We start from the raw sequence: 11,893 nt of genomic DNA, 5'->3' as shown, positions 1-11,893 counted from the left end.
CCCCCCCCCCCCCCCCCCCCCGCCTCTCGTGCTAGCTGGGCGAAGGTAACGTAGGCAGAGAAAGGTCTCCCCGCTCCCTGCACTCTGCTCCAGGCTGCGGAGAGTAGCGTTTTCCTGTATGGCTTAATCAAGGGGACAGTTGAGAGAGAAGACAGGAGTAGGGCTAATGTATCAGCAGAGTGCCTCGAGCCACGTTTTTTAAAAAAACATAAACTGGGTTCGTATCTCATACTCTGAATGTGGTTTTCTCCAAAATGTACCCCTAGCAATCATGACCGATTCCTAGAAAAGAAGAGGTACTCTGTGGTCTTCGGTTTTGATTACCAACTGCATGTGAAATTTTCTCTTTGAGTTTAGGTGATTTCCTTTAGAAGTTCCAGTTCCATGTAACCTGGTTTATCATGCGAAGGAACATAATTTCTACAGTTAGGAAAGGGTTTATAATGGAATTCTGATCGATACCCAAACTAGGTATCGGCGAACAGGGTTCTATAATTGTCATAGTAGAGACCTTTTTAGAAGCTAATGAAAAGCAACAGTGTTTCCTTGGGAAAATGATACAAACTCCTAAGGATTGTTGGCATAAACAGATATTGGATGTAATCCCATTCTGGGTGGAGGCAACTTGTTTTATATATATTACTGAAAATAGAATACCTGTACTTAAGAATTCCTTTGTAAAAACTGGGCACGCTAAAGGTTGGTTTCCCAGAGTTTTCAGCTACAAAACATAATTCCCCAAGTGTCTCTGAAATGATACTTAGCTCATCTGGCTGGAGTGTAATGGTAATGAAGTCAATAGCTGTGGTTCCCTGGGGGCGTGTTCTAGAGCCACAGACCTCCCCTTCTTCTCAGCCAGTCATTCAGCCAGGCTCCCTGCTGATGGGGAGGGCCAAGTCAAAGGGTGGAGGGGGTCATTTCAATCCAGCTTGAGAATGACAGGCCCTTCAGGGGGTCAATAATGGTACCTCGGGTTTGAAAGACTGGATTTTATGTAGAATTCATGTAGAAATAGCTGCCTGCATTTCCAAACTGCTGTTGATTTTTTTTCCATTCTTCCTTTTCAGGGCCCCTGAGATCATCCTTGGTTTACCATTTTGTGAGGCAATTGATATGTGGTCCCTGGGCTGCGTCATTGCAGAGCTGTTCCTGGGCTGGCCTCTGTATCCAGGAGCTTCAGAGTACGATCAGGTGGGTCCGGAGAGCACAGGTGTGCACAGCAAGCCCTCATTCTTCATCTGGATTGGCACCTCATTTATAACCTGACGTACGGATGGGGCTACGCGGTGTTACATCGTCTCCCGAACCTTGCTTCCTTTCGCCTCGCTTTTCTTTCTTTATTCCTCTTTCTTTCCCTTTTTCCTTTGATTGCTTCTTTCTCTCCCTATAAAATTGTTGTTTTTCTCCGAGACACTAGAGCCATTAGTGTACCACATGTATGATGACAGGAAAAGCCCTGACCTCGTTCTCATCTTTTCTTGCAGATTCGGTATATTTCACAAACACAGGGTTTGCCAGCAGAATATTTATTAAGCGCAGGAACGAAGACAACTAGGTTTTTCAACCGTGACACAGACTCGCCATATCCTCTGTGGAGGCTGAAGGTAGGAAGAGCGCCCCCTCCAACCCCCAGCACGCAGGGAAGCAGGTCCCATCGGTGGGGAGCCTTTGACAGCGGCGCATTGGTCCTGGACCTGATTGTGATTCGGCCACGGGGGAGGCGCGACAGTGGTTGATACATGGTGTGGATGAATCTGAATGTTCAAAAAGCACCACTTGGGCTTCCCTGGTGGCGCAGTGGTTGAGAGTCCGCCTGCCGATGCAGGGGACACGGGTTCGTGCCCCGGTCTGGGAGGATCCCACATGCCGCGGAGCGGCTGGGCCCGTGAGCCATGGCCGCTGAGCCTGTGCGTCCGGAGCCTGTGCTCCGCAACGGGAGAGGCCACGACAGTGAGGCCCGTGTACCAAAAAACACCACTTTGTTTGACCTGCCGCCTTTTGCGGCTCAAACTCTGATCGCTAAACTCCTGAGATTTAATCCAGTGAATCTGAATGACCTGTCTGGTTGGTTACTAGACAGAGAAATGAACCACCCCCTGCCCTCAAGGAGCTCCCAGTCCAGAGGGAGCCTGAACCTGTGTGGCAAGCCCTGCCTCCCTGCCGTGACCAGCGCTCTGTTCCCGGCAGGAACAGAGTGTGGGAGGCCGGAGGAGGGAGCCTTTAACCCCGCTGTGGCAGAGGGTCGGGGAGGAGCATTCGAGCCGGGCCCTAAATGATGAAGAGGGCCTTCCAAGCAGAGGAAGCAGCCTAAGCCACACAGCATCGGAAGGCTCCAGGGAGGGGTCTGCTGGTCCTGGCCGGCAGGTGGTGGAGCGCACCGTTGTACACTGTAAACTCTGGTGGTTTGACCTTAACAGAAACATAGTTTGCTTTCACTTTGATCTGTGCCTAGTAATTAAAATTAATGCTTTTTTTCCTGGGAAGGAGAAAATAATACAAGTCTTAAGTGTGTTTTGTATTCATTTTAGGTGTTTCTTTTTTTGCAAGAGTGTGGGTGGGTGTTTTTTTTGACAGAAACCACGCTATATTCTAATACATTTAAAGATAATGTGTGGCCAATGGTGGCAAAAGACTTTGAAAAGAGATCTGGAAGCTAAACAAGGATCCTAGGCTATTGACGGGAGGCTGGCGTTTGGGGGGGGAGGAGGCCGAGGCCGGGCAGGGGCAGGGTTCACGTCTACGTCTTAGTTAAGAGCCTCAGGCCCACTTGGCCAGCTGTTCCCAGATCGAAGCCTGGATCGTAGCAGCTCCAGGTGTGCTGTCCTTGAGTGAGACCTGAAGGATTAATTACCAGTGATCCTTGAATGAGTCCAGAAATCCATAGTAATTGGAAACAGCAGCTTCCTAGACTGAGGCCAGTTTGGGAACTGGGTGTGTGTGTGTGCCCCGGGCCCAGGTGGAGGGGACACACAGAACAGACTCCGGAGCCAGCTGCCATTCACTGGCCCTGGGACCTTGGCAGGCTCCTCAAGCTTTCTGTTCCCGTTTCTCCCTCTGGAAAATTGACTGGCAACTGCCCTCCCTAAGGTGGTTGTGAAGGGCATTACATGAGTTCACGTGCTTTAGAATAGTGCCTGGCACATAAGGGAGAGCTCTATGTATACGAGTTTGATAAATTAAACTAACATTTTAAAACAAGTGGAAAAAGGGCGTCTGCTTTTCCACATATGGAACCTGACCTTATTCCTTAAACTTAGGGGAGAATGTAGGTCTATCAGGGTTGTGGCATATCTTGCTCATCTGGGGATCCTCCAGACCTGACTCAGAGCAGGCCCCCAACAGGTGTTCATGGGAAGGAAGGAAGGATGAGGGATGAGTTAGTGTGGAGGCTGAAGAGAGGAAGGAATTCGTACGCAGGTCACTTTAAGGAGAATCCTAGTCTCCTTCTCCGAAAGGTGGGAAAAGACCCTCTGGGAGAAGCAGAAGATGGCAGGTTTGAGTCACAGTGACTAGGAAATAATTCACGTTACCAATGGGCTTTTGCCTCCCTTGACCAGACACCAGATGACCATGAAGCAGAGACGGGGATTAAGTCAAAAGAAGCAAGGAAGTACATTTTCAACTGTTTAGATGATATGGCCCAGGTAAGCTCCGTGGGTGAGTATGCAGTGTTAGCCCTTTAAAAACCAAGCACAGCAAGACTTCTGCAAGAGCAGTTAATATAGGATGGCGGGTAGAAATCCACATTGCTCAACTGTGGTGGTTGACCTTGACCTTAAACAATGATATGCCAGCCTTAGGAAGAATACCATTGGGTTTGTGGAACATTTTTTAAACCTTACACCAGGACTTCCCTGGTGGCACCGTGGTTGAGAATCCACGTGCCAATGCAGGGGACACGGGTTCAAGCCCTGGTCTGGGAGGATCCCACATGCCGCAGAGCAGCTAAGCCCGTGCGCCACAACTCCTGAGCCTGCGCTCTAGAGCTTGCGAGCCACAACTACTGAGCCCGTGTGCCACAGCTACTGAAGCCCGCACGCCTAGAGCCCGTGCTCCGCAACAAGAGAAGCTGCCACAATGAGAAGCATGAGAAGCCCGCGCGCCGCAATGAAGAGTAGCCCCTGCTCACCGCAACTAGAGAAAGCCCGTGTGCGGCAACGAAGACCCGGCGCAGCCAAAAACTAAAAAATTTTAAAAACCTTACACCAGCTCTTTAAAAATGGCTGCAGTTTATTGGTTCCCAATTGTAAAATAATACTGGACAATCTTAACTGATGTCTTTATGAGAAGAATTCAAGCCCATTAGGACATTTGAGTTTAATGCCCATGATTAGTTTCCTGGGGCTACCTTAACAAGGGGCCATAAACTGGGTGACTTAAGACAACAGCATTTATTCTCTCACAGTTCTGGAGGCTGGGAGTTTGAAATCACAGTACCAACAGCCCACGTTCCCTCTGCAGACTCTAGGAAAAGACTGCCCATGCCTTTCTCCTAGCTTCTGGCGGCCCCTGGCAATCCTCGGTTTCCCTTGACTTGTGTCTGCATCCCCCCCAGTCTCTGCCTCCTTCCTCATGTGACCTTCATCCCTATGTTCCCTCTTGTCTCTGTGTCCAAATCTCCCTTCTTTCTCTTATAAAGACGGCGGTCATTGGATTTATGGCCCACTCTGCTCCAGTATGACTTTAACTTGGTTCCATCTGCAGAGACCCTGTTTCCAAATAAGGTCACGTTCACAGGTACCGGGGATTAGGAGTTACATCTTCTGCGAGAACACAGTTCAGCCCACTGCACTCAGTCTCTCTCAGCTCACTGGAGGGACCACAGGCTCTCACCTTTGTGCCCAGAGAAAATTCTAGAACATCTGCTATTTTTAGGGTAAACACTAGTCCGAAATCAGGACAACCCAAAGTGAGTTTTTCTTCAAAGCAATGAAAAATAAAGCTACAGACCAATAAACACTTAGCACACCTCTTATGGAAAACTCATGATTCTGAGTAAAGTATACTTGTCAGTTGATTAGAAGCTTAGATTGTCTGAGAAAACCGAAATCACCTTCCCGCGCATGTCTTGGAAAATATAGAAAGCACCGCAAAACAAGGCTTTTAAAGGCCATCTAGTATAAGCTTGCTCTTGGAAGAAAAATCCTGTGTTCAGATGTCCTGCCTGCCTTGGCCAGAGGTGATCCCAGCGAGCCCAGGGACTTGAATAATTCGGGCCCTAGTTCAGAACCTGCAAGAGGACTGACACACCTTAGGCGTGGGAAGAGGGTGCTGAGGCCCCAACATCTCCCTCGGAAGGTTAAATAAATAAACCTTCTTGCATCTTATTTTTTACTGCTTGCTTGTAATTATTGTTTTTTTTAACTGTGGGGAAATACATGTAGCATAAATTTTATCATTTAAACCATTTGTAAGTGTACCGTTCAGTAGTATTCCGTGCATTCACATTGTCACACACTCCGTCTCCAGGACTCTCTTCATCCTGTGGTTCTTTGCAGTGAGGCATGATGTGAGGTGCATTTCCGCCTAAGTGATGAACAGGAGCCGGGTACCCCCGGCACGTTTATACATTTGCAGGTGCCGGCGGTGGCCTCTCCCTTCCCCGCGTGCCCTCCCTCTGTCTCTCCTGCAGAGAGAACAGCCGCGTCCGGTGGGCGGTGATGACCCGAGGCAGCGCCTCCCACGGGGCAGACACAGCCTTCCGGGGGTTGGGAAGGGGTGACCGAGAGATTAGGATGGAGCTGCAGGGCGCAAAATAAGAGGGGTCGGGGGAGGGAGGCCGCGCGGCGTCTTGGTAACCTGTCCCCGCTTGCTTTCAGGTGAACATGACAACGGATTTGGAAGGGAGTGACATGTTGGTGGAAAAGGCGGACCGGCGGGAGTTCATCGACCTGCTGAAGAAGATGCTGACCATAGACGCTGATAAGAGAATCGCTCCGATCGAGACGCTGAACCACCCCTTTGTCACCATGACACACTTACTCGATTTCCCCCACAGCACACAGTAGGTGTCCCACGCGATGCTTTATTCCAGGGCTCGGCAGACTTTTCCCTGAAAGCCCCAGATAGTAAATATTTGAGGCTTTGCATCCATACGGTCCCTGTCACAGCGGCTCAGCGCTGCCATTAGAGCTGAAAGCAGCTGTAGACGATACATAAACCGATGAGGGAGGCTGTGTTCCAGTAAAACTATTTATCAAAACAGGTGGTGACCACAGTGGGACCCTGGGCCGAAGTTTTCTTGACACCAAAGAGGGGGAACGGTGGAGCGTGAGAGGGCACGAGGCCGGGTGGGCCGGACCCTGGGGGTCTGTGCACAAAGCGAGGTGCTCAGAATGGCAGCGTCTGTGACGCAAAGCCACGTGCGGGGGCAGGGGTCACGAGTGGACTCGGTCCAGGATGGATCTGGGCGTGTTCTTTCATTCGTTCATTCATTCATTCGCTGTGCGGTGTGCTGTGCCGGGGGCTGGAGTATGTGGAGAGTAAAGCAGATGGGACCCCTGCCCGCTGGAGCTTACAATCTATAGGAGAGAGGAAGGTGCTAAACCAGCGGTCCCCACATATCCAGGATGCTATCAGGGGACACATAGGACCGGGAGAGCATGTAACAAGGGGGCCTTGCTTGGGGCATGGCGGGGAAGACCCAAGGACTGGACCGCCAAAGGAGAGGGAGGTGCCTGGTGGAAGGGCCGGCGAGAGTGGAAGGGGCGTTGCCGTATGGAGACTCCAACACGGGCAGGACCGGCACCGGAGCTGGAGGACAGGGAGAGAGATGAGGCCCCAGGATAAGCCAGGGGCGGGCCTTCCATGTTACGGATTTCAGCCTTTCTTCTAAGAGCGACGGGAAGTCATTAAAGGATTGATGGCGGGGGAATGGCTGGTGAGAGTTGTGTTTAACAGAGATCTGTCTGCTGTCGCTTGATCAAGTCAACTAAGCTTGGAAAGAAATGCCCATCAGATTTGGCAACTTGGAAGTTGTTGGTAACTTAGTGAGAGCTGTTTCAGTGGATGGTAGAAGCAGAAACCAGTTTAGCAGGTTGAAAGATTGAGAGGTGAAAAATAGTACCCTTTTCAAGAAGGAAGGCTGGGAAAGGGGAGGGAAAAAATAGAGGGGTGACTAGGGAAGGCCCAAGGGTGGGGTTTCTTTTCATATAGAAGAGACTTGAGCAATTTAAGATGCTGATGGGAAGTGTCTGGTAGTACGAGCTTAGAGATAAAGGATGCTCAGAAGATGTTTCCCGAAAGTTTAGGTAGTGGGAGGTGGCAGAGTAAATGGAACAGAGAAATAGAGCAGAACCGTTGAGCGTGGAGGTTGGACATGAATAGCGCGGCTGTAACTGAGCTCCCCAGGTGAAGGCATGGAGAGACATGGAGGGATGGAGGTAGCTGGGTCCGTCAGGTGGAGTGTTGCCAGGCTGCTAAGAGGAAAAGGTTGACACGGAGTTAGGCGTTGGCAATGGAGCAACTGAAGTCCAAAGTGATGGCTATGGGAGGCTTAGCCAGAAGAGAAAGGAAGTGAAGATGGGAGGGGTCCAAAGAGACTGAGTGGTCTGATCAGCTCAGAGATCGGTTAGTATAGTAATAGTCGAATAAGCCAGATGGGTAGAAAATGTGACCGGATGGGAGGCTTGAATTTCTAGGCTTGAATTTGGGGGAAGCAAAGCAGTTTCCGGTTGGACAGTCTAAGGAATGTGTGACTGGAATTGACCGCAGGTCACTGGAGGTGAGAAGGAACTAAGAAGCCAGGATGTCTGACGAGGAGTCAGGGTGACCTCTGAAGTCTCCCAGGTGGGCAGGACTGAGCTAGTGGCCCAGGCCTCGGCGAAATGAGGAGGAAAGAAAAGACGTGAGGCTGTGCGGCCTGAGCGTGCGGGGGTGGGGGGTGGGGTAGTAGGAGGCACCATAACAAAGGACCACTGAGTGGCTGGGTGTCTTAAACAGCAGACATTTATTTTCTCATCATTCTAGAAGCCCAAGATCTAGGTGTTTGGCAGAGTTGGCTTTTTCTGTGGCCTCTCTCCTTGGCTTACACATGGCTGTCTTCTGCCCGTGTCTTCACATGGCCTTCCTTTCTTGCATGTCTGTGTCCTAATTTCCTCCTCCTTCTGAGGAATTGGATTAGGGCGCACCCTAATGACCTCGTTTTACCTCTTTAAAGATCCCATCTCCAAATTCAGTCACATTCTTAAGTACGGGGTGGGGGGGGGGCGGGCGGGATTAGAACTTTAACTTAATGTGAATTTGGGGAGCACAGTTCAGCCTATAACAGAGAGTAATGAGAGATAGCACTTCAGCCTCTCGACCCCGAGGTGCTTGGGATGTGAAAGAATAAACAGTCACCTCCCTGGGTGTCTGCTGGGAGAAGCAGGGTGCTCGAGAGAGCAGCAGATTTTAGATAGGGTCAGGAGGGAGCGGGAATACACGGGAAGAGGCCGCGGATCAGAGACAGCTGCCGGTCATCATGGGCCCTGCCATGGCCACAATCAAATTGGGCTGATGAAGGCTGGATTTGACCTTAACCAGCATATGAGAAAGGATGGTGTGGCACCTACCATGGACGGGGCTTCCTCAGTTTTAGGTCTGTTCCTTATTAGCTGTTGTTGAGTAAGTCAAATCGTATTGCAACGCCCAGACATGGCCTCTAATTTAGAAGCACGTTTGAAACAACCAAACTCCTGTATAAAGAAGGAACTTGGACCCATCCCTTGCAAACTCTCATTACGGGATTTGTCCTTTTTCTGGGTGTGGTAGGGGTAAGTCAAGGGGTGTCAGTCTATTACCACAAAAGAAAGGCAAACTTGGTGATTTACTGGATAGGGCCCCGTAAGATCAGTCTTTGCGTATTCGGGGTGAAGTGGGATGACTGAGAAGCAGCCCAGATAGATAGGAGATGGAGGGGTGCTGACTAGAGGGCTCCCGTTACCATCTGCACCAAGTCAGTGAGACAGTCTCCTGCATAAAGTTGGGGGCTTGGTTGAATGACCTCAGGGTGCTGTCTGTCTCTGGGTTGTGTAAGGAAACAGGTATAGGGTGCTTCACTGTGTGGGATGAAGACCAAGCGTGGAATCCATGGGCATCAGCTTCCAATTCAGAACTTGGTGTGAGACCAAGAGAACTGACAACTTAGATTTCGGAAAATAAGCCTCGGAAGGAAAGAAGGGTCTTTGCGCATACCCAGGCTTACCCGAGAATAGGCCTGATCCCCAGGTAACCCTAGAACTTGTTGAGCAGACAAGGGAGAACTCTGGGGCTAGAAGAAACCTCCAGGCCACCCCACCCCCTTGCTAGAGACCCCACCTCTGGGGCTCGGCCAGGGTTACCCCAACATCCAGATTAACAGGTGAAAGAGACTCCACTCGTTTCTCCATGCCAGGAGTCTAGTGCACAGATTCCTTAAAAACCACTCTCAGAATTAACCCAACGTGAAAGTACTTTCCTCTAACTGAAACTAAAAACTCAGACCATTTCAGTTAGAAGATTCTGAGTCTAAAAGCTTTGTGTTGAATTGTCAGAAAACCGTTGATGCATTAACTACAGTCCAAAAAGAACACAAAATCTATTGTTTTATTCCTTCAGCCTCCATGTGAAAGCACTTAGCAGTGGGCTTGACACTTAGTAGATGCTCAAAACATGTTGGCATTACCAGCATTAGGAATAGTGTTTCTAGCTCTTGGTTACTGGAGAACACGTATTCCTTCCTCTCCAGGGTTGTCAGCCAGTAAATGTTTATTTAGTGTGCATTGTGTAGCCAATGTAAGTAGCCATTAACTCAGAAAGAATGTCTAAGTCAGTTCAGAACATCTTTCATGGAGAGGATGTTTTGGGATAGCCCACAAGCACCTGCTTGCCCCAGAATATAACTTACCTATAGTATATGGAAGCAGTATGCATTTGAAATCTTAAAATCGTAGAATTTTATATTGTTATTAAACTATTTATACTTAAAATAAGTATTTTAAATTGAAATTTAATATTCATTATCTTGAATATTACCATTTGAGGAAAATTAAGTTTAATTAGAAGAATACACAAATGAATGAAAAACAATGTATAAATTCTAAAGGACACTATATGGTGGATTTTCAAAAACTTGGTCAGGGCCACTCGTGGCTTTCCTTGTCCTTGATGCTGGTGTCAGCAACACTTCTATACTTGACTTTCATAATTAGAGTTTTGTTTTGATTCACAAATGCAATGGAGGAAGAAAGAGAGGAAGAGAAACTTTACTTCATGTAACTGGGCAAGAATTAGAAAACTGAAAGGCAGAATGAAGGAAGGTAAAGAGAATGTACATGTGTATGTGAAGACTGCCAATAATTAGCTCTTGATCTTGACAAATTACCCATCCTCTGTCTGCTTCAGCCTTACCCATAAAATAGGGCCAACGGTCGTATCTCTTCCCCTCGTGGGTGCTGTAGGACTGAATGAGACAGTGCTTGCAAGCAACTACCACACTGTCAGTAAAGTTAGCCGCTAGCAGTGATCATTAAGATCATTGTTTTCATTCCATACGCAATCCAGGGAGGAACAAGCGTGGCGCGAGGTCCTGGTACTGGGTTGGCTAGTTCCTTGGCTGACCCCTAGGTGGCGCTGGTGCCCTAGACTAGCTGGAAAGGGTGAGCGCAAGGAAGGTGGAGGCAGGTCATCAACTGCTGTTCAACGCTCCCAATCAGAGAACTTATACGTTTGTTTATGCGCCAGAAACCACCTTGAAAGCTGAGAATGAGCAGCGAAGGTGCAGGCAGATCAGCAGCATGAGGAAATGCAGTGAGAGCCCAGAGGTCTGTTGTGCTGGTGGAGAACCTTTACCCACCAGGACGGGCAGAAGAGGTAGTGAGACAATGGGGGGGATTCATCTAAGTACCGCCGACTCTTGCAAATGCAGTCGCTGCATGAGAAATCCAGGAAATTGAGACCTAAGTGTCCCGGTCGTTTCGTTTATTAGATTAACTGTTCTCTCTTTTTCTCTCTCCGTTTTCTCCCCTGGATTCCACCTTACCCTCTTGTCTCTCCCAAATGCCTCTGTCTCTGCCTTTTGCGTGAACAGCGTCAAATCATGTTTCCAGAACATGGAGATTTGCAAGCGTCGGGTGAACATGTATGACACGGTAAACCAGAGCAAAACCCCTTTCATCACGCACGTGGCCCCCAGCACATCCACCAACCTGACCATGACCTTCAACAACCAGCTGAACACCGTCCACAACCAGGTGAGTGGGGAGCGGAGGGGAAGGCAGGCCGGGCTGATAGTGTGAGCGACAGGAATTATACTTGCCCACCAGACCGAGTCAGGAGACAAAACTCCTCCAATATCACGTACAACAGACAAAATCCCTCTGCTGTCACATTCAACTCTGTAAGAAAGTCTGTGTTCCCAAGGTTATTTCCTTTGAGAATCCCAGGCACTCTTTGTATTGACTACTGGCTCATCGAAAGGTCCCAGAAATGACTCACTAAGGGAGTTACTTCTGAGATGGTACCTCTTACTGCTCTCCTGTCTTGATGTGGGAATAAGGTAAAGGAGATGCTGTGATCCTTTTATGACCGACATCTGCCTGATAAAGAATTCTAGAACTGGAAGGGATGCTGGCGGTCACCCAGCTCAGGCCCTTGCTCCTGGTGTCCACACTGCTGGGTCCACATGGTCTCCTTTCAAGACAGATAAAAAAACCTGTCCTTTTCCAGTTCTCGGGGAGAATCAATTCATCAGTCTTGTCACCAGAATTCCAGCAGTTAGAACTAAAAAGGGACCGGGGAACTGAGGTTTTCTTCCTACAGCTTTCCAACCTCTCGCAGAAAATTAGCAGAATCTAGCACCTAATACACTGCTCGAAATATGGGTGACACCCAGGAAATAGTTACTGAAATGAATAATCCCCAAGTCCTCACTCAG

The 11,893-nt window shown here is 49.0% G+C and overlaps 1 protein-coding gene across 2 annotated transcripts in view; it reads left to right on the top strand.

Annotated features, from left to right (window-relative positions):
- The window catches only part of HIPK2 (homeodomain interacting protein kinase 2), a 128,675-nt gene that overhangs the window by 76,034 nt on the left and 40,748 nt on the right, over positions 1-11,893 (top strand). For both annotated transcript variants that reach the window (XM_007466613.1, XM_007466612.1), the window contains exons 2-6: positions 1,068-1,191; positions 1,485-1,604; positions 3,558-3,644; positions 5,820-6,004; positions 11,048-11,210. In XM_007466613.1, the coding sequence (XP_007466675.1) occupies positions 1,068-1,191; positions 1,485-1,604; positions 3,558-3,644; positions 5,820-6,004; positions 11,048-11,210 (679 nt within the window). The remainder of the gene's footprint in view (positions 1-1,067; positions 1,192-1,484; positions 1,605-3,557; positions 3,645-5,819; positions 6,005-11,047; positions 11,211-11,893) is intronic.

Source organism: Lipotes vexillifer, unplaced genomic scaffold, assembly GCF_000442215.2.
Source record: "Lipotes vexillifer unplaced genomic scaffold, Lipotes_vexillifer_v1.1 scaffold71, whole genome shotgun sequence".
Taxonomy (NCBI): domain Eukaryota; kingdom Metazoa; phylum Chordata; class Mammalia; order Artiodactyla; family Lipotidae; genus Lipotes; species Lipotes vexillifer.
This window is presented reverse-complemented; position numbering and strand designations above follow the sequence as displayed.